General features: G+C 39.1%; 1 protein-coding gene across 1 annotated transcript in view; it reads left to right on the top strand.

The window, feature by feature from the left end:
• The first annotated feature begins 582 nt into the window (after nucleotides 1-582).
• Wif1 (WNT inhibitory factor 1) overlaps nucleotides 583-23,591 on the top strand; it is a 63,625-nt gene continuing 40,616 nt past the window's right edge. The window contains exons 1-2 of the mRNA XM_027929525.2: nucleotides 583-730; nucleotides 1,208-1,347. Of these exons, the coding sequence (XP_027785326.1) occupies nucleotides 583-730; nucleotides 1,208-1,347 (288 nt within the window). The remainder of the gene's footprint in view (nucleotides 731-1,207; nucleotides 1,348-23,591) is intronic.

Consider the following 23,591-nt stretch of genomic DNA (forward strand, 5'->3'; position numbering starts at 1 on the left):
TCATCCCACTCCCCCACCCCCATGCCTCTCTGACCAGAAGAGGGGACGCGTGACGTCCCAGGGGTCCCTTTGAGGGTGCTTCTCCTTGGGCGTCTGGTCCACCCGCGTTGGTGAGCTCGCCACCGGGCGCTCCGCAGCGTTAACGCGGACTCCAGGGTCCCCCGCCGCCCCGCCCCCCGCGGCCCGCAGCGCCCCCCGGCGGCGACAGGCTCGACCTCGCAGACCCCACTTCTGGCTTGCACCTCGCTCTGGCCAGCCCTTTCTGCTCTTCCTCTTCCACCGTATTTGACCCTCAGACTGTTGGCGTGGCCGGGCTTGCTGGCATCTCCGGCGTTGCCAGCCTTGCGTCTCTGCCTTCTTCTCTCGGCTCGCGCCCCCTCCTCCTGTGCGGCTTGCGCCCGCTCATCCCCTCCTTTCCCCTCCCTTCTCATCGCCTCCTTCCCAGGCTTACTCTCACCGGAGCCGGGAGGCTCCACGTCCAGCAGCTCCGGGTGAGGGCTGAAGCCGAGCTAAGAACTTAAGAACCGCAGGTCGGGTAGGTGCTGCAGGAGTTTCGCCACCCGCAAGGAGGTCCGAAGCAGCATGACCCGGAGGAGCGCCTTCCCTGCCGCTGCGCTGCGGCTCTGGAGCATCCTCCCGTGCCTGCTGGTGCTGAGGGCGGAGGCCGGGCAGCCGCGGGAGGAGAGTCTATACCTGTGGATCGATGCGCACCAGGCAAGAGTGCTCATAGGTAAGGGCCCCTTCCCTGCCCCGTGTCCTCACTCTCTCCATTAAAGGAGGAATACCTGTACTTAATATGTTTAAAACTTAATGTCCAAGGGCTATCGCTACCCACCGCCCCCACCTCCGTTCCATTTTTTTCCATCTGAATGCTTATACTTTTCTCTCAAGAAACGAAGGTTGAGCAAGTGATCTGATCATGCAGCTGGTAGTTACAGCCCTACGTTTTTAGGTGCGTCCAGAGTTTGTATCAATTAATTCCATGTCCATTCCCCCCCCCCCCCGAAAGCATGTGTCTGTTCCCATCATCCTTAAGCACGTATAGAGAAAAAGTAATCTCAGTAGGGTTGTGGGTACCAAAGTCAGGTGCTTTGTGGCAAAAGTGACCCGTAGTAATTCTTTGGTTTTCTTTTTGTATGAAACTTCTGATTTGTATTCTTTCAAGTCCACCTAGTTTGATAGTTTTGCTTATTATTTAAAAAAACAGGATTTGAAGAAGATATCCTGATTGTTTCCGAGGGGAAAATGGCCCCCTTTACGCATGATTTCAGAAAAGCACAACAGAGAATGCCAGCTATTCCTGTCAATATCCATTCCATGAATTTTACCTGGCAAGCTGCAGGGCAGGTAAGTTCTGGAAGTGTGGGAGAAAAAAATGCCCTTTAACATTTCTACTACCTGATGGTAAATAGGAATGATATTATAAAGTGTGTAATATGGTACATTTCATTTTAAAGAGTATTTTCTCATTTGGTCGCCAAAAAAGATGATTCCCATTTATTTAAATATTTTAAGTTGTCACATAAATTGGAGATTCTCAAAATAAAGGGACAAGCAATGCCCCCGAGCTTACTATTCTGATACCACACGTTGTCTTTAGACTACTAGAAATATAAAGACCTCAAATACTAACATCACTATGTCTCTCTGATCATTGTCATTAAAATTTAACATAATATATAAAACACTCATTTTTCCTTAGCATGTGCCGACCATTTGGACATTGTTTATACTTTACAGAAAAATTGAAGGTCTACATAAGTATTTTTGACACAGTGCATTTTAAAAAGCTGATGTGCTAAATGTTTTTCACTGGAATGTGAATGCTGTATATTTCTGGTAGGAGTTCATAGACTGAAAAGGTGTCAGTTACATAAGAATGTTATAAAACACTTCAGCCTATTGATTTTTAAAGTTACTATTTAAATACTTTCCTGTGGGAAAAAAACTGCAGTCTATTTTTATGAAGCATTCTTTTTATTCCTTAGCACCTGAGTGTCTTTTGTACGTTACCTTTTATACATTTTTCAGTATAATACAAATGGCCTTTTATTTTGGAAAGAAAGGGAGAATAAAAATGCTTATGGGAGTTTAATTTCTGTAGTACAATTGGAGAATATACTCTAGAGGACAAATGGCAAGTAATAAATTCTTTTGCTCATTAGTTGGTAAAATGTGCCTACTATGAAAATCATTGTAGTTATAATTAAAATCACATTTTAGGTCTTTTTATTCTAGAATTACTGGAGTGGCTATTTTCAAGAAGAATAGGATTAAAAGAACATTTTATAAAAAGTAACTATTTTAAATTGAAAAACCACTTTGGTTTCCTCTAATTGCCTGTTATAGTATGGGCATGATCATTTTAGCTGTCTTTTTTCCTTCAAGTTTGTCCTCTATTTTAAATAAATTTTTCTAAAATAGATCAAATCTAGACAGTTCAATGCTTTCATTGCTATGTGGTTAAAAAATAATAACGACGCTTTGGATCCACTGACATTCATAATAGGAAGATCATGTATTCTAGTACTCCATTGTGCAGATAAATTCACTGAGGCTTCTATTGTTCTACAGGGATAATGTTCCTTTTCTCCCTGAAATTCCCTCTTTAGAGATACTCTTTGGGCAATTAATTTTGTAATATTGTGAAATTAATAATAAATCAAGGAATGATCTTTCATTATCTTCTTTTCTTTTTATCTGAATCTGTTTACTTATGGTTGACCACTTGACAGATGGGCTTAGTATTAATTCTATGTTTTAAAGAAAGACATTTTGACCTGTATCTTTATGGATCTTTCTCAACCATTAGAAGGTATCTTGAACTGCACCCCATTAGCTGAAGATGTTTGGTAACTACAGGAGAGGCAAACAATGCCAGGAGCTCTCTCCTGCCTTCCTTCCTTCCTTCCTTCCTTTCTTCTTATTCCTTTTGCATATGAGTTGGTCTTCTGAAGAATGGAATTGGAGGCAAAGTCTTCAATTCCATGTTCAATTCCCCTATTGCTTTAGAGCAGTACATGCTAGCAAATATGGGCATATTGTTGAATATAAAATGGATTGGCTTATTAAACAGCCTCGGGAATATGTCTTTTGGAGGATTAGGGACATAGTGAAACTGGCATAAAGATGAAGCTTCTATCATTCCCCCTCCTGCTTAGGTCTTGATCATCCAGATGCATTATCTAGACAGTGTTAGTACCTCAATTAAGTTACTGTGCTCTCTACATTCATTATGCTCTGGGATAGGTTACCTCAGGTAACTACCTGAAATCTGGTGTCTCTTTTCTTTATAGGTGTGTGGGGGGATGATCTACACAATGTCGAACAACAATATGTTTAAAATATTATTTAAATATGATTAATTTTACTCACTAAAGTTGTGTGATTCCAGAACTTTAAGTTTTCGAATGCAAGGACATTTTGAAGATGGGAAAAATAATGACTTCAATACCAATTAAGTAGTTTGAAAGGCATCTATGGCTAAAGCCAAACCACATCAAAACATTTACATGGAAAATGAAAAGTTCTTTCCATTACATAGTTACTTCATCCAAATAATATCAAACACTTAGGTGTTTCAGTAACACATAAACAAAACACATACCTGATTAATGAAATTTTAGACTTTATAGTTAAGTATTTTAGCAACATGAACAAAGTTAAAGCAACTTTAGGATGGAAGACCTAGTAGAGGCAGTAAAGTGTCACCTACTTCCTATAAATTATTAGTCTGGTAAACAAAAGTATTCTTGGAGCTATATAAAATACATTGCATAGTCTACTTTAGACAGATGCGAATAAAAATTATAGTGAGGTTCCTTTCCCCACATCAAGTTGGTCCATTCTTTTAAAAGTTTGTGGGGTGTTTTGTTTTGTTTTTGGTATTTGAAGAGTTTGTCCATACTCATATGTTGCTGATGTTTTGATGTTTGTGTTAGCTTTTTTACAGGGAAAATTGAACTGAATGAAAAAAAGGCTTGACATGAATCCTTTGAATGGGAAATTTTACTTCCATAATTCATTCTCAGTAAATAGTCATAAACATGGTCCAGAAATGTTTCTTATCTTTATTTCTTTTTCTTTTTTTAAAATTTTTTTTTTAGTTGTAGTTGGACACAATACCTTTATTTTATTTATTTTTATGTGGTGCTGAGGATCAAACTCAGTGCCTCGCTAGTGCTAGGTGAATGCTCTACCTCTGAGCCACAACCCCAGCCCTCTTTCTTTTTACTTTTTAAAATATTTTTTAAGTTCTAGATGGACACAATACGTTTATTTATTTATTTTTACATGGTGCTGAGGATTGAACCCAGTGCCTCACTTGTGTGAGGCAAGCACTCTACCAGGAGCCACAAACCCAGCCCCCTTATCTTTCTTTTTATACAAGTAAAAGCATGGACATAACCTAGAGGTCCAGCAATAGTAGCAGAACACAATGAAGCAATAATAAGTATATTCTAAGCCTCCGTTTGAGGCCATGGAAAGATATTCATGACTAATTAAGAAGTCTGCAACATAGCATCTTCTGTATTATTCCATTATGAAATAGGTTGGTAGACACAGGGGAAAAAACCCTCTGATCAACATCTGATCCTCCAAAGTGTAAACATGGATTACATCTGCATCTATTATGTCTTTGTTCTTCCACAATGAGCATGCATTGGTGTATAATATTTAAAAAATTACATTAAGATATGTAAAAATCATGTGTTTAAAATTGTATGATGTTCTAGATTATAAGTATTTCATCCATTTTTATTATCTGGCATAATTTTCCCACTACACCTTACTCAACAAAATGATAAAAACAGTTGGTTGCTGGGTGTAATCTATCTCTGGATATCAAATAACTCATTCACGTGCATCTGATTCTCACCAATTGTTTCTTCTTTCTTTCTTTTTTTTTTTTTTTTGAGGTCTCCCAAAACTCTTTTTTATAATGCTTTCCTGCCTGAAATCATCCTACCTGATCCCTCTCTCTTTCCCTAAAATTCTTGTTTTCCTGGCCTCCATTTTATCTCCTATATAAAATACTCATTTTCTGGTATGCCTCTTTTCCAGGCTTTTAGTTGAGAGAAGATTTTCCACTGAAGAGGCCGCAGCTTAAAGGACTTTCAGTCATTAAGGGGAAATTCTCTTTATTATTGTATGTAACTTTTTAATAGTTAATATTTTTTGATGAGGCATACTTTTTTCCCCCTAAATTTGAGACAGGCAGGGGCCATGAGCAACCATTTTGGTTCTCTAAATTAGGTACTAATTAAACATTTTATTTGGAAAATAACACTTCCTAAACCCAATGGTTTTTGAGTAAAAATTTAATGAGAGGTTTTGTTAGAAAAATCTGAATTCTAACATTAGGACAACGCTACTGATTTCCATATGAACCAGTTTGGTGTAAGGCCAAAAGGTTTTATTTACATAGCTCTTATAAATATATCTTCATTTATAAAGATCATACAGACTTGATCTTAATAACTGTAATATGTTCTATTCCCTGCAAAAAAACACGCTAAGATACCGTGAATCTGGTACCAAGTTAACAAGGCATCTCTTTTGATGTTGCCCTTTTTTAACAGTGGTGATGGATTTATGTTGAGCCATCTGTACTAGTTTTCTAATCTCCTTGTGACCAAAGGCCTGGATTTCTGAGATGGATGGCAAAGGTTGGGGTGAAATTGGTAACTGTGGAATAGGAATTCTCTGGACAAAGATAACCAACAAATATTAACTTCAAATCCACCACTTGGATTACTAAGCAGGCTCTAGCCATCTGTACCACCAGGTTGAGATCTTAGAGTAAACTTTTGTCATGTATAGTGTATAGAATTCCTACAACCACTAGAAGTCAGTGGTGTAGCTTTGTTTTTATCGGTTTCAAGATGTTTAAAAATAAGACTTTAATGTGCTGCTATTGGCTATAGGAGAGGAAGAGGAAAATTTAGCTGCCTTGGCATTGAGTGTATTGTAGAAGAATTGACTTTATTGAATTAAACTGCAGTAATATGCTCCTTTGTTTTTCTGGATGACCATCAAAAGTAGAAAATATTAAATACATTGAAGATGCAGTGTATCAAGTGAAACATTTTCCAACGTGTAAAGCTAATTATAAATTAATCCATGACCCTCACTAGCTCCCTTTCAATTAGAAAAAAATCTTGAATTACAGAAAACTGCCAGAAATTATAACAATAAAAAATAAAACATCAAGTATAAAGAACATTTGAGAACTTTGCCTGGATTGTGGTTCCTTTGTGAATAATAATAGTTAGTACCTCCCCAGTGTAGCAGGAAAATGAGAAAGTACCATTGGCTAAAAAGGAAATTAAAAAACAGGCCATTTTTTTGACAACTGACTCACATTTTTTTTTTTTGCAATTTTTAAAAAACAGAATTGTTTTATTGACATGTTGTGTAATGTCAACTAGATAATCCAATCTCATCATCAAAATACCCCTACAGTCCCAGATAGCTTGTTTTTTCAATATGGCGTTTGATATAATGGTCCCATTAAATTTTGGCTACAGTTTGTCATCTTTTGCTTCCCATTGGACTGGTTGAGTTCAGGGGAACTGTATTTAAAATGTTCTTTCCTTCCTTTCTCCCTTGACACAAATCAAGAGTAACAATTCAGGGTGAATTTTAATTCAAGTACTTCCTCTCTATCTTCAAAGGAGCTGCCAAACACCCTTTCCAACCTGAAGTTGTGATAATACTGAGTTCTATTATTTAAAGCCCTGAATGGGTACTGTCCACATTTTTTTCCTAATGAAGTTATGATTGTTTGGATAGTTATAGCCCAAGTGGTTTCATACCTTTGCCCTCTTGGGGTTTGCCATCATACCTCAATGTGGTTTCATACCACCAAATGAAGGACATACCTTGTTTCTGACCCCTGGTCATGGTTTCCGAGTGGGAATGTGAATATGTTTACATGCTGTGGGCATGATTTTTTAAAGGAGGGACTCATGTCAAAAGGACAGCTTTAAACTTTTCATGTTTTGATTCTGCTCTACTGTGGTATTTTGCATTGTGGTGCTGTGGACATGCCACTAGGGATCAAAGAGTAATTCTGCAGAGAGCCCATTTCATTTAGCAAAGCAGGCATGTGCCAGCCATCTGTTCCATTTGCTGATAGAAAACAGCGGTTAGTTTCTCAAACTTTTGCCAGAAATAAAAAAGGGGCTTTATTGCTTAGAGGAGATGAGTTACAAGGCACCTTGCAAGCCACATCTGGTTCTATAGCAATTTACATGGCATAAATGTAAACTTTGTTATGTCTTCCTTCCATGGTGGTGTAAAAGTGTGTAAACAAACCCACTAGTATCCTCTCTGCTTATTCCTGACTTTAAATTACTCACACAAATAAAAGTCTTTAAAATTGTTGTGGTGAAGCAGAAAGGCATGATATCCAATAAGGCATTTTGTTTTGGATTATACTCATTTAGTTTAACTGTCCTTGGTAAATAAAATGGACATTTTGAGGGAATAATTTGGGGGGGGATTAAGAGTTTAGTGAAAATGTCCTTCACTCTGTTGCTGGAACTCTGGAGGAGGTTGTGAGATCAGGGCTTCTTTTGCTGTAATAATCCAGCCAACTGGCTATAGTTACATGGGAGTGACTTGGTTCCATTCCCATGGACCCTGGTAGATGGGAGAATCGTCTCCCATGCAGCGATTCTGATTCAAGTACTCCATCAACAAACATGGAGCAACACACAGAGCATACCAAAAGGAATAAACCCAGCGCTGCCCAGAGGATGCTCATAGCGTAGGAAACAAATACTCATCACACTCACCCAAATGAGGTTGGAAAGTGCAGGACTAACTGAGAGCACAAAGAAAGCCACTCTTTCTCCTCCTGAGGGAAGATGGGTGCCAGGGGTGCTTCACTGAGCTCTCTGAGCAGGTTATGTTCAAATTAATTCTGGAAGGATGAGTTAGATCAGCCAGGGAAGAAACTACCTCCCACAGAGAGGGCTCGGGATGTCCACATACATGGTCTAGGTGATGATGAAGGGCCTTGAATCTCAACTGACAGGAAATGGGAACCCAAGGAAGGGGAGGTCAGGGTCAAACCATGGAGGAAGGGTCTGGAGGCAGAGAAGTGGAAGTAGAAACAACTCAACAGGGGTTATTTCTTCTTTGCAATGAAGAGATTGGACTCAGTCTCTTGCAGGCTTATCCTAGGGATGTGTTGAGTTGATCCTTGATTATGTGTTGGGCAGACAGTGGCTTCTCCACAGCCTTCATTTAGCTCTTTTTCTTACTAAGCTTTTGGAAGGGTTTATGATGATTTTCTTCCCTCCTCCCCCTCCTCCTCCTCCTTCTTCCTCTCTCTGTCTCTCTCTGATTAGAATATGACACTATAAAAAATAACTTTCTCTGAGTATGTAGAACAAAAAAAATCATTCTAATTTTCTAATGAAGTCTAGAATTTGAATGTAACATAAAAGGGAGCTTAAAGAAGGAAAAACAGTATGATGGTTTAAAAAAAAACATTTACTTAACTTCTCTTTTCAATTCCCACACTACTTTTTGAAGTACTGAGGAAAGTATAATAGAAGTATAGAAATTCAGTTTGACAGGTTCTCCTTCAGTTTAAAGAACGAGAAGTTGAACACTGGCCCTGGATTTATGTGAAATCTGCTTTTTTCAAGTATTTGATTTTCTTTTAAAATTTATTACTATTTAAAATCCTGAAGTCCCAGGACACTTACTGTTCTTCTATGTTTTTTTCAGCTAGGCACATGGATGTTTATCCTTCTGAGCTATACATTTATCTTCTTCTGGGATTTTATGGATAAATGTGATGAAAAAATCTTGGAAATTGTCAGGCATCCTTAAAAACCCATTCACCTGAATAAAATCTCACAGGGCAGCTGGTTGTTAAGGGCCTGGGATAAAGGGACACTTTAGTGGGTAAGTGTTTCAGCTGGCAACATGAGAATAGTCTTGCGTTGCCACTCTTGGCCAGAACTTAGATCTTGCCCTGGAATTAAAACATGATTAAGAACCATTCTTTGCCCTTAAGAAAATTAGCAGCTAATTGGAAAGACAGAAATATAAACAGATTATCTTAATAATTTGGGGGTGTGATATTATGGAAGCCCTGAGGTATTCCCAGGCTAGTGTGAGAATACAGGCAAGTACCTCCTGAGCTGAGTCTGACTGTTGAGCTAGCCAAGCAGCAATGGGGAGGACGGAATGGCCTTTAGGGAAAGGAAAGAGCACAGAGACCAGACGTCTGTTTGTCTGGGTAACTGGGGTTTGGTGTGTCTGAAGAGGATGGTGCAGCATCAGAAGTGGAGAGGTAGGCAGCACAACTAGGTCCCAGAGGGTGCTGTCCACCATGCAACAGCCTGTGGGACTTGTTCCATTGATAATGGTAGGTCAGTCACTGAAAAGTGGAAAGTGGAGGATGGCAAAGTCAGAATTATGTCCTCAGATCATCCTTCTGGCAAGCAGAGGAGAGCTCAACTAAAAGGAGAGAGATCTGGGATCCCAGACGAAGAGGAGGGAAATAGGAGAAATTTTTAGGAGATAGAATCTGAAAGTCTTGGTGCTAGGAATAGGGAGTGACTCATTTCCTCTGCTTTGCCTCACTCACTCCGTGGCCCTGTTAGCCTTTTTTATCCTCTACCTCTGCTGTACGTAAGGATAAGAAACTACTTGATTATCTTTGGTTTTGTCTGACTCTCCCATTCTATGTCAGCTCATGTGAGCAAGGACTCTGTCCTGTTCACCATATATCTCCATGTGCTGGACAGCTCCTGGCTCCCAGGAGGCAGTTGATAACTCTTGACTGAATGCATAAATAAACGGGGCAGGTCCCATTATTATTCCTGTTGGACAGATAAGGCAACTGAGGCACTGAGGAGTGAAGGCCACACTGCTGGTAAGTGGGGAAGCTCGGATCAAACCTAGGCAGTTGGGATCCAGAGCCCTCGTTCTAAGTGCTCCAGGAACACAGAGGGAAAAGCAGCTAATTTTGGCTGCAGCCTTAAAGGGAGGCTTCGCTTGGGAGTATCTGTGACATTAGAACTGGGACTTGAAGGATGTTCATGAATTGTTTAATCAGCTGAGATGGGAGGAAGGCATGAGAAGAAGGGCTGGCAGAGGCAGAGAGAGCAGTTGTGGAAGTGCTTTGTGGGAGAGGTCAGTGGTGTCTGGGGTAGAGGCTGGGCATGTGGAAGGGAAAACACTAGAAGCTGGACGTGGGGGAGGTAAGGACTTGAGGGGCTGGATGTGTGGTGAAGTCCAGATGAAAAACCACTAGAACTTGTGGAAAGGTCATTTAACCATTTGAGTGCCCATGCTTTATATGAAATATGGTTTGGGTTACTTCTAAATTTCTTCCAAATTCTAAAATACTACAATTCTAGCTCAAAAGAAAACATGTTAAATTATTGAACATTAATGATAATGTCTTCATATGAAATGTAAGATCTGTCTCTAGATTTAAAAAATCAAGACACAAAGATTTATTTCCCCAAAATGGTCTTGTTTGTTGCCAGACTTAAAAACATTTATACTATGTTAAAAATAATAATGTCCAATATTAACATAGAGCATACTCTGGGCCAGCCAGTCTTTGGAGCACTTCATAGCTCATCTCTCATCAAATGCTCACAACCTTGAGTTATAGTCAGGCAAACCAGGACATAAGAAAGTTAAGTGACTTGCACAAGACCACACAGCTAACAATACATTTACATACGTCTTTGTACTTCAGAGATCTTCCTCAGATCTGCTCTATAACTTTTGGGATATCTTCTCACTCGAAAAAAATTATAATTCTGAGAATATTTATCAATGCCTACTATGCCATCGTTCATGAAAAATACAAATTTTAATTGAAGTTAACTGCCTCCAGGAGGTTATCAGCTGGGGAAGAAGAATGCTTATTAAGCATCAATAAGGCTATCATAATAACTGTGATAAGTTCCCAAGGCCAACACAGACCAGGTTTTACATTGCACATGGGGATCTAGCCAAAGGATAGGTGGGAGCCAAAAGCCAACCCACATTTCACTTCTCTGGTCTTTATACCCTGGCACAGAGGGGCTGCTTTTACTTAATTTGTGAAGAGACTTCATATGGACTAGCTGTGGCTCTCACAAATGCCCTAAGGAAAGTGCTGTGAGAGCATAAAGCCAGAGGGTTTTGCCATTGTTCAGGTACATTGCACTTGCTTGGATGCTACAGAAGATATTGGAGGTAACATCTGAGCTGTATCTCAAAATATACAATATAGAGATACATTCTACCTCAGCAGAATGGGGCTGAGGTAAGCATTCTAGCTAGCTGTACCCAGTAACCCATAGGGAGGTTTGCAGAATGAGAGTCATTGGTGTCACTGGAGAATGACAATTATTGAAAATGGTTAGAGTTTATGGAACAGGAACTGAGGAATATGGACCTAAAAAGTAAGCTTAGGAAAGATGACAATAGCTTCAGTAAGCCATAGTTGAATTTGTCTCATAGACAGTGGGGAACCATTGAAAGTTTAAAAGAAAGTAAGAATGTTGTGTGTGTATGAGGGCTAACTTCCGTGGCTGATGGAGGTGGATGATGAGATGCCTGACTGAGGACTAGAAGCCAATTAGGAAGTTATTTGAGGGACCACAAAAAGGTAAGATGGGCCTGAACTAAGGAAGGCAATGGAGAGGGAGGAAGGGAGGGAGGACAATGCAATTGACAAGGCTTATTGGATATGGACATGGGTGTTCATGGCAATGAGGTAATTGAGAACAACGCAGATCAATGCATAGTGGTATCTTAACTGAGAAAGTAATTATAGGAGCAAGATAAGAACTATTTAGGGTTCACTGACATTGGGGTCCATTTGGGAACTGACACATTTTCTACCAGATGGCAGAGTCTGATAGGCAGTTTAAAAAAATTTGAGTCTAGACCTAAGACATGAATAGAAAAATATGGATTCTTGTCCTCCCTTCTTCCCTTCCTTCTTTTGACCTCAACCCAAATATTTATTAAGGTCTTATGTAATGCCGAAGTTTATCCGGAACACTAAAAAGACAAATGTAAATTGGATATAAAGCTTGCCCTCAAGGAGATTATTGCCCAAAGTGGAAACAGATATGACCCCCAAATAACCATGATACATGCATTATTTATAATTGCAATATGAACAAGCTACTGTGAAAGTACTGAGGAAGGAGCTGTATTGGAAGAGGAGTGTGTACCTGATAGGGCTTTGATCAGGATGAACCCCAAGGCCCATAACAGTAAGAGATGCACAACTGGAATAACTTTTGCTCTGCTTAACTTCATGGCTTGTGTGTACTTGAGATAATTGAGCCTAATGAATCCTGCCTTCCACTTGCCATCAGTTTTTTGGAGATGGGTATGACAAATGTCACTGCATCACAGAACAAATCAGCTCTCACACATGACACATCTAAAACCACTCTTGAGGAAACTAGTTTGTAAGAGTTGAAGATAGCTTTGAATAAACTTATACTGTAGGGCTTGGTAGGATGCTTTGGGCTTCCAAGTAGTATTTCAGTATCATCCATGGATGTACCACTGGGGGAATTCACATCTGAAGTAGAATCCATGTGGGATACCTCATACTTAAGGCAATCCCCAGATGGATCCCAATAGTCTTGCAGAATTATTCTGGTATTTGATTCTTGTGTACTTAGCGAAGCCATTTGATTTCTACTCTTTGAAGGTTTCATTAATATTCCTATTTTCAGTTAGTACTTGATTAAGATTTGAGATTGTATTTATATTGCTGTCACTTACAGCACTAGCCAGCAGATGGCAATGTAAAAGTTACTTCAGGGAATTTTCCACCTTAATGTTTTTTGAAACTTCAGGTGCCATCTGTCTACCAGACCCATATGGGGTATTGTGCTCTTTATGTTACTCGTTTAAATAGACCATTAATATATTCAGTGGAAGATAAGTTTTCTGAAATCTGTGCCACCAATAACATTAGAACTCATGCCGTTTAAGAACTCACTGTCAATAAAAGTGTGAATGATTTCATGACATATCGACTATATATTTCTTTCTTTTAAACAATTGCTCAAATTCATGTAAGAGTCAAATTTCGAGTTATCTTCCCACGTTCATTCAATAGATTCCTTGCCTTTTCTGGCTGTATATTTAAAAGATGCAGAATAGCAGGGTTTGAAGAGATTGCAGAGCTCATCCAACTCAATGACCCAGCCTTTCTCCAATGTATCCATGAATTGTGGTTTCTTTCACCCTGAATAATCATGTCCAGTGGCTAGAAACTTATTAAGGAAGGGTTTTAAATATATTTCATTGTGTTAACCATAGAGAGTTGCTCTTTGTAAGGAGGCACACTCCTGTCTTCCCAGTGTAACTTGAATATCTGTGTACTCTATCAGTCTATGGGCTTTCATTTGGAGAGTCCCACCTGCATTATCAAGATAGCTGCATTATTTCCTTCATTTGCTCATGGAGGACCTCTAGTTCATTTACTTCTGTTCATTTCCCAGCCAAGATTAGCTCATTTTGAGTTCTAAGAAAGGCTCCACAGAGGCTATCCTGGACAGAAATACCTTGACCTGTGCTGCTGCCACGCTGCCACAAGTAAGAAGGCTGCTTTTCAGGTCCAAGTGCAATCTGTCCTTGCTCCAGGAGCTGTAATCACCCAGAAGGCCACACTGGGCTGTATTCTCCACAGGTCATCTCAGGGTTTTATTGCAGCTTGGTATTCTGTGATGAAATGGGGATGCTGCCCCTTTTCTCAGTCGGGCATTGAACTGTGTCCCTTGGTACCTTAAGACTCTGTTCCTGCAGCCCATGTTCATATAGATGTCAGGCCCCATCTTTAGGGCCAGGCCTTAGAATCATTCAGTTCCAGTGCCTCTTCCTTATTTTTACCCATCCCTGATTTTCCAGTCTACTGAATAAGGAACTCCCAATTAGCGGGTCCCCTCTATCCCATGCATGCCAGAGGATGCCACAGAAAACCAGAGATAGTGGAACCCCAAGTCCCAACTGAGACTCCCCTGGGATGCCTGCTCACATCTGGAATTCCTCCCTCAACCCGCTCTCTGTTGTCTGGACCAATGGTCATGTTTTAACCCTCCTGTCAGTGGAAACCAGACCATAGGCATTTGAGGACGGCTCTTGTCCCCTTCAAATTGTCTTTTCTATATACCAAACACCCCCAGATTCTTCAGCTACTTCATATTTATCAGCTTTGCAGGGTTTTTGTTTGTTTGTTTTTTCTTTTCTTTTTTTTTTTTTTTGTACCAGGGATTAAACTCAGGGGTACTTAACCACTGAGCCACATCCTCAGCCCTTTTTTGTATTTTATTTAGAGACAGGTCTCATTGAGTTTTTAGCACCTTGCTTTTGCTGAGGCTGGCTTTGAACTCAGCAATCTTCCTGCCTCAGCCTCCCGAGCCACTGGGATTACAGGTGTGCGCCACGGCACCCGGATGCTTGGAGCTCTTCATCCTTGACTCCTAGATACTGATCAGAAGTATAAAATTCTCACAGGTGGAAGTTATTGGTACTTTATACTCCAATGGTAAAAGAGTTCATTGCTAGAGTTGGAGATTAAGTCAGAGAATTTTGAAATCATCTTTTAGTCTATACACCTTGTATGATAAATTAAACAAGAAGGGATGGAGCACAAGGAGAAGAAAAAAGAGGAGGAGAAGGAAGAGGAGAAAATAGAGGGAAATAGCTAACACATGTTTTCTCTTTGTCAGTCATTGTGCTGGTCACTTGTCTTCATTATCTAATTTAATTCTCACAACAATCTGATGAGATAAACACTACTAGTTTTCCCATTTTACAAAAATGGTGCTGGGCATGATGGTGCATGCCTGTAATCCCAGCGACTTCGGAGGCTGAGACAGGAGGATCACAATTTGAGGCCAGTCTCAGCAATTTAGCAAGGCCCTAAGCAACTTAGTGAGACCATGTCTCAAAAAAAAAAAAAAAAAAAATTAAAAGGGATGAGGATGTGGTTTAGCGTTTAAGCACTCCTGGATTCAATCCCTGGTACAAATAATAATTTTAAAAGATACCATTTTATAAAAATGGCAGCTGAGTCACAAAAAGATCAAGTGACTTGCCTGAGATCACACAACTAGGAGGGAATGAAACCAGGATTTACACTCGGGCAGTCTGACTCGAGAATCCAAGATAAAATTGCAACTTGAAATCTTCAAAATCAAGATTCTTCTGAGCTTTGTTAATTGCATGCATATGATGGATACCCTGCTATGTGTTGTGGAACATGATTTTGAATAGAGACCCTGACTAAGAAAAGTTATACTTTTAGAGGTGATTAAAGTATCATGGCTTCAGATTTTCTTGAAGTTGTCATTTTTAGTAGTTTGAAATGATCAAATTTCATGGAATTCAACCTAATAAGAATTGACATTTATTGAGTGTTTACTGTGAGCCAGCAGCTGTGCTAAGTAATTTACATGTATTATTTCATTTAATACTTGGACCAATTCTATGAGACAAAGTATTGCTTTTTTTTTTTTTTTATCTCATTCAACATATGAGAAGACCAAGGTTCAGACAGATTAAGTCTTAGGCACCTGCAGAGTTTGAGTTTGAACCCTGACAGTCAGTTGCCAAGGTTGTGTGTATATCATTTCACCTTTATGTTGTACAGGATAGGTCAACCTGCCATTTTTTTAAAAAAGCAGCTTTATTTATAGTACTCTAAAAGGCAAATATCACATCATCTAAGTCAAGCTCTAGTTGAGAAGCCGAAGAGAACAAATACAAACTCACTTGACTCCAGATTGACTGATGGTCTTTAATTCCCAAAGTTGGAGCATTCAACTTTCCGAATTTCCTGTATGCCTGCAGGCTTGAGTTTAAAGAATTATTGCTGAGTGCTCTGTGTTGTCCAGGGGTTCAGGATGCATTTCCTCATAACTGAGGGAGAGAGAGTAACTTGGTGCTTCTCTCCAGAATTGAGATAAGAGGGTCATTCTATCATTCTGTGAATAGTATTAGACACCTTTCATTTAGGTTGTGCATAATAGTTTAAAACATACTTCCATTTATATTATCTCATTAAGTTCACTTAGTCTTCCTAATAACTGTCTTTAGCCATGCATTAATGAAACTTTAGATAGCTAAATGTGAGGAATAATTGGTAGTTAGTAACTTTTAGCCAAAAGTAAAAGACTTCAAACCTCAAATAATTGTGCATTTTCTATAATACACAAAAGATATACGTGTTTGTGGTTTTAGAACTGCTTTTGCCTTTCAATAAGAACAAATAAGAGTCCTTTTCAGCTGAAAATATAAGTGGATTTCCATTCCATTCCATAGCAAGCACAGAACTAATCATCCTTCATCTGTCTTTATACTTGATGTTTCAGATATTCTTTGTCATCAATTTCTTGAGAAACTCTCTATACCCAAGACTTTTCTAGAATGGGATTTACTTGATAGAAATTTGTCTCTGCAATATAAAGTGCTACAAGTTCAGAGAGAAGACTGAATCTCCCCTTCTTTTCTGGGACACAGGACCAGAACCAGGACAGGGCACGTGAGGGCACTCAGGTTGCCTATGTGGGTCTAGGGGATGAGTGTCTCTGTAAACTTACACCCTGCAGGCCCAGCTTGTTCTGTGTCCACTTGACTGAGCCATCAGATGTCTAGAAATTTGGTCAAACATTGTGGTGGGTATGTCTGTGAGTGTTTTTCTAGATGAGATAAACATTTAAATCAATAGTGTGGGTAAAACAGATTTACCTGCCTAATGTGGGTGGGCCTTATTCAATCAGGTGATGGCCTTAATAGAACAAAAAAACTGACTGTTCTGTGAGTGGAGAAAACTCCTTCTGCTTGATTGCCTTCAGATGTCTTTTCTTCCTGAGTCTCTAATCAGCTGGCACTCAGTCTGGAACTATAGTATGGGCTCTTTGGGGACACCAGCCCACCAACTGTAGATCTTGGGATTTGTCAGTCACCATAATCATGTGGGCTAATTCCTTACCATCTATCTGTCTCTCTCAATATGTCTATAATTCTATCTATCTGTTTATCTAGAGATGTATCTCCTATTAGTTTGGTGTCTCTGGAGAACCCAGACCGTACACCAGAGGCTAAAGTCAGCAGCCCATGCTAAAACTTGATCAACTTGACCTCTTGGGGCCTCAGTTTCTTCAAGTACTAAAAAAGACACCATTAATTTACTTTTTACAGTGACAGCAAAATGCAGTTGCTTAATGTGTACAAAGTACTTGGAACATGGTAGACACTGGAAAAATAGGGTCTTTTCTTTCCTTTGTATTTATGAGCCATTAGTGTTAGGTGGGAGTCATAAGGCTAGAGAGAGATGGTCTGCCAGACCCCAAGCAGGGAGGATGCTGGCACAGTGCCCATATTCCATCATCAGCGAATGGCGGCCACTCTCTGAACTCAAGAGTGTCACACTGAGCTGGCCTCGGGAGATCTGGCTTCCAGCCCAACTCTCACACCAACTTGCTGGGACCTCAGACAAATATTGCCCTCTATTTCTCATCTGTAAAATAAGGAGGTTTCTTTCAGTTCTATCACGTCTGTGACTTGTTATTTGTCATTATCATTTCTGCATTGTTAGTAGCTTTGTGTTTTAATCCAAATCACAGTAAGAAAAGCAGTTTGTCCAATATGATTACTTGTAACAGAAATAAAATGAACTTGGAGCAGAATTAAATATTTTCAAAATACTGTTTTCCTGAATAATGTTACTAAAATCTACTGAACTCTAGGCAGTTTTTGCCTGGTTTTTCTGTTAGTTTGGTTCCAAGCCATTCAATTTGGTTAATATGGAACTTTAGGAGTTGAGGTAGACAGGACTGCTATGTTACTAATATTTGCCCTTTAAAATTATCCCCAAATGGTAACCACTTTCTAGATATTCAAAATGTTTAATACTGGTTTGGCTCTTTATAAAGAACTGAGAAAACAGTTCTGGGATTTGTCTCTGTTACAGGCTGAGATTTTTACATTGCTAGTTGTCTTTGTAGCAATTATAATTTGCAAAACCCATTACTCAGGAATATAAACTGGACTTCATTAGAGTATGCCATACTTAATTTCCTGGGTAGAACTATTTCTTTTTATGAATCCTAATAGCATTTTATTCGAGTTCATTACTTTTTTCCATCATAAACTAGTACACTTTCTAAAAACGTTTGGAAAATACAGAAGGAGAAAGAATGGAAGAGGAGAAGTCATATATAGTTAACAGACCTAAGACAATGTTAGCATGTTGGTGTTTTTCCACTGAGTAGTTTTTCTACTGAAGTAACAATACTTTTTTGTTTGTCATTTACTTAAGAACAGTTAGGACAGTTTCCCGAAACTTGATTTTTAATAATTACATAATATTCTATGATATAGGTCAACAGTCTCCTATTTAGATTTTTTTTAAAAGAGAGAGAGAGAGAGAATTTTTTTAATATTTATTTTTCAATTCTAGGCGGACACAACATCTTTGTTGGTATGTGGTGCTGAGGATCGAACCCGGGCCGCACGCATGCCAGGCGAGCGCGCTACCACTTGAGCCACATCCCCAGCCCCATATTTAGATTATTTCTAATATTTCACTACTATAAATAATGCCATGAAGAGCAACGTGATGTATAATTTTTTTTTTCCGTATTAGGATTACTTCCTTAGGACTGAATCCCAGAAGTGGAATTTCTGAGTCAAAACTTTGGACCATTGTAGAGGCTTTTGGCACATCCATTATGATTGAATGGCTTGTAGTGGCTACTCGATACTTCCAGCACAATTATGCAAAAATGTCCTTTTTAATATTCTTTTGTGACTTAAAAACATGAAGTTTTGTAAGTGGTACTGGTGGCTGTTGATTTGTGCCTGCATTTTTTGTGGGAATTTCATACTGTAGGGGGCGGTGGGGGACCAGTACATGGTAAGTAATTCTCCCTTTTCATATGGGACTGTGAAGGTCCTTCAAGGTAAGAGGCTTTGCATAGGGATATTAATTGTGAACACAGTATTCATCAGCTATATAGCGCATTAGACACTATACTTCTAGTCTACAAATACAAAACTAGTGGATAATTTTTTAGATGGGTCATTTCTTTTGAACACAGCAAGAAAGTACATTTTTCTACTAAAATTTAATGAATTGGAGTAAACATTTATGAACTTCTCTGTATGTTTCATATGTAGATACATTTATCCATAATATTTTGAAAAACAGTGATTACAATATTTATTTTGCATATTTACTCTTTAAAATTTTTTTATATATTAAGTAGGTTTACTCTGCCACAGGCAAGGGTGTTATTTCCTGTTTTCTTAGGGACAGAGCAATGTGGGATCAGCAGGTAGATCATCTTTAAAATTCAGAGTCATTGTCATTAGTGGCTAGAAGACAGCCCTTTAAAGAGGAAGAATGGGTATATGTTACATTTTGTCAAAATAAGGGAAATCTTAGCAAATAAATTCTTATGGGTATTTGTAAAAGAAGAGACAGGAGCTGGGTGTGTTGGTGCATGTCTGGTATCCCAGTGACTCTGAAGGCTGTGGCAGGAGGATCACAAGTTCAAGTCCAGCCTCAACAACTTTGTGAGACCCTGACTCAAAATAAATAAAAAAGGGTTGGGGATGTAGCTTAGTGGTAAAGTGCTTGCCTAGCATGCATAAGTCCCTGAGTTCAAGTCCCAGTACTACAAAAAGGGAGGGAAGGAAGGAAGGAAGGAAGGAAGGAAGGAAGGAAGGAAGGAAGGAGGCTGGAGATGTAGCTCAGTGGTAGACCTCTTAGTTCTCTTTCTGGGATCCCAAGAACCTCTCCCCCAAACACAGCCCCCTCAAAAAAAAAAAGAAAGAAAGAAAAGAAATATTAGTTTGCTAGTCAGAGCTTCCAGAGATATATATCTGAGTGAAAGAAAATAAATAAATAAATCTAGGAGTGCCTAAAATGGCCCACGCTGGGCATGATGGTGCATGCCTGTAATCCCAGTGACTCTGGAGCCTGAGGCAGGAGGATCGTGGGTTCAAAGCCAGCCTCAGCAACAGCAAGGCATTAAGCAACTCAGTGAGACCTTGTTTCTAAATAAAATACAAAATAGGGCTGGGGATGTGTCTCAGTGGTTCAGTGTCCATGAGTTCAATCCCCAGTATTCCCAACCCCCAAAACAAAAGCCCAAGAAAAAGGAGAGGAAGCCTAGTGGGTAGATATGAATTATTGTTTATAAACTGTTGGCCTCTGTACTGCAGAACATCTTCTGCAGCCCCTTCAAGCCAGGAGCCATCACACAGCTTCTTTGAGCAAAATATGCAGTGAGCACACGGCACACAGGGAAAGAGACAGTTCTGGCGGAGGGTAACCATTCTCAGCCACCTCATTGGCTTGTTCTATGCAATTTCATAAATTGGTTATCAAAAAACATAAATTGGTTAAACAAAAATCGGTTATCTAGAAAACATCAGGAACTGGTAAAGGCAAAAGTGGGGATACTTGTGCACTGAATTTCCCTATGTTTCTGAGAAGATTACTCATTATCTTAGGTCACTAATAGCACAGACTTTGAGAACTTACTACTGAGCTTATGGATTCTCTACATAGATATACATGCAGAAAGTACTATATTCTTTCCAAATGCTTCGGATCTATGGTAAACCTTGGGAGAAATTGAGAAAGGCTGCCTTAGAATTATAAACTCTCAAAGAGAAGAAATCATAAAGATTAGTTCGACCACCTCATTTTTTTCAGAGGAGAAAAGTAAAGGTCAAGCATGATGGCGGACTTCTTAAAACTTGAGAGAGAGAGAGAGAGAGAGAGAGAACTGGGAAAAGAGCCATGTTTTCTGACAGGGAGAGCAGAGCTTTGTACTTTGTTTCTGTCTTGAACTTTAGGCTGTGAGAAGGCCCAACAACATTACCACATTATAATTCAGTCCTGTGACATATGGATGAAAAAAAAGTTGCCTGCAGTTTCTCTGTTGGTATGGACAAGAGGGAAGTCCTTTATTCTCTTTTTGTGTTACTTAGTCCAACACACTCACACACACACACACACACACACACACACACACACACACACACTTTAATGTTCAATTTTGAAGCACTAGCTGGGTAGGCTGATACAGGCACCTATCACCCAATGTAGTGCTCAGAACATGGTAGGTATTTAACAAAGGCTGATGGAAATGGTTGGTAGGAAGGCAGTTGTGGTATCATGAAAGGTGTGCTGCCAAGTCCTGACTGTGTGGGCTTTGGAAATGTAACTCACCCTCCCTGGTTCTCAGCTCCCCCACATCATCTCCCAGAATTTGTCCAAGTGTCACGATCTGCCATTTTACCTCGAGGGCTTTGTGAATCCTCCCCTGTTTATAAAATTCTCTGCAATACCTTATCATGGAAATTACAACAGCATCAAAAGGAACGACAGACACAGAGTTTTCAGAGTTGAAAGGTGTTTAATAGACAATCTATATCTTTAAAAATAGCACTGTTCTCACATGACTGAAAAGTTGGCCTGACTCTGTGTAAACCTGTTTTTCAAAGCCTGTGTTCATAGATTGACTTTGTCTTTTATCCACTGCCTACGAAGAAAGACATTATGTTAGCACAGTGTGTACTAACCCCTATGTTTTTTTTGTCTTTATCTTAATCTGTTTTGGAACTTTGGCTCTTGCTAGGTGATGAGTTCATCCCAGAATCCTCCAGTCCTAGAATTCCCTCCTCTTTTCCTTCCTTCTTCCATTTAGTGAACATGTTTTGTCTCCCATGATACTAGAACTATTATAACTTAAATTTCCTTTAAAAGTTACCCAAAGTGATATGGCACAACCAAAAACTGAGGAAATAAACTAAAGACAGGAAAACATGAGAGAAGACCAACATGATCCAAAGAAAGGCTTACAGACTTTGCAAAGACTTTACAGACCTCTGCAAAGACTCTTGGGTGAGGACATAATTAGAAATAAATATGGAGAAAATATTTCATTTTTTTTTGAAAGAAAGTGATTTTGGAGGGATCAGGAAGAGGAATAGAATACATGATAAGGCCAAGGAATGGGAAAATTAGAAAACAGAAGTAAGCAATGTCACATCCAGAGCAGGAGGGAAAGTTGACAAGGAAACTTCTTATAAATGTGAGAGTCTTTTAGATGTCACCTGCCTGACAGAGGTTTATGCTTTTGAATGTAGCTCTTAAATGGATTGTTTAGCCTTCCCATCAGATGGTGGAGTCTAGAATTTCCATTTTCTCAGTAAACATGCCATGTGAAAGGAATCAGTATCAATTTTGAAGCAAAGGTAGACCCCTGATATTCCTCTATTTCTCTTTTGAGGAAGGACATCAATTCAGTCTGGCACTTTGTGCTTCTTATGAATTTATGTTGATGTTTAGTTTCTTTCAACAGATATTGAAGCTGCCGGTTCATAGTTTCTAGTCATTTTTTTTAAAGGTAAATAAAGGAGACTTGGTATTCAGGTCTTTTTAGTTTCCAAGCATTCACCAAATCTTGATTCAGATCACACCAGACTTGCTGTACTGCCCTGTATACATCTAGGTGTTCTATTGATCTCTTTCTTTTGATTTTTTGATTTTTTTTAATCAAAATATCTCCTGATATTTTGATTCTTGTTGTCTCACGTGGCCTGTCACAGTTGGGGACCCTAAGAAGCTCACTTATATTTTATTTAAAAACAGCCCAACAAAAGATATTTAAAAGCCAGATCTTTCTCCCCCTTTATTGTTACTGGTCTTCTCTGATCATCACATGTCTATATGTGTGTAAGACTTAATTTTAGAAAATAAACTGGACCATTGAAAATCTATTGATAAATAATTATGGTCTCTTTTAAGAGTTACATAGAGGAGATATGGAGTCAAACGTCAGATATTTTGATTCAGATGAGTTTGATGGATGCTTTGTGAGTCAATACTTCTTAACTTGGAAGCTACTAGCATATTTACAAGTGGAGAGGTTCTGTACAATGGCAGTAGAGACCCAAAGATCATGTTAGCACTGCTATTTTGAACCAAGGAATCTAGAGGTATGTCAGTTTGCTGGGAATTATTTTCGGTAACTTTCATAATATGTTCCAAAGGAAAGAAAAGTCATGATAATAGGTTAAATAATAAAATAAGTACACTGCAGGCTGGGGGGGGGTAGTTATGGTTATTATAAGGGAAGGGGACAAATGGAAAGATAACTCTTTGATGTGGTCTCCATTTTTTGCTGTTGGCCTTGTATACTCACCTCGTTTTAAGTCCCAAATGACAGACTAATCTTCCCTTAGATATCTTTTATTCTGTTATTTTTCCTTTAATTCAGACTTCTTTGTCTCTTTAGACAGATCAGAAATCTTGTTAGTTTTATTTTTTCACTATTGTGGACCTGGGTTGGGTACTTTTCCTCCTAAATCTTCTCTTTCATGCTTACTGCCCTTCCTCCTTCAATGAAGACAATTAAGCTGTGCTCAACAGTCACATTTCTAATTTGCTAAAATAATGGAATTTAGTTTAACAAGAAGGGGGATAAACATAAATCATAGATAATGTAAATAATGACATAATGGCTTCCTAGCCAAGACCAAATCCTTTGAGAACCTCGGATGAGAGATAC

Source organism: Marmota flaviventris, chromosome 3 (genome assembly GCF_047511675.1).
Source record: "Marmota flaviventris isolate mMarFla1 chromosome 3, mMarFla1.hap1, whole genome shotgun sequence".
Classification (NCBI taxonomy): domain Eukaryota; kingdom Metazoa; phylum Chordata; class Mammalia; order Rodentia; family Sciuridae; genus Marmota; species Marmota flaviventris.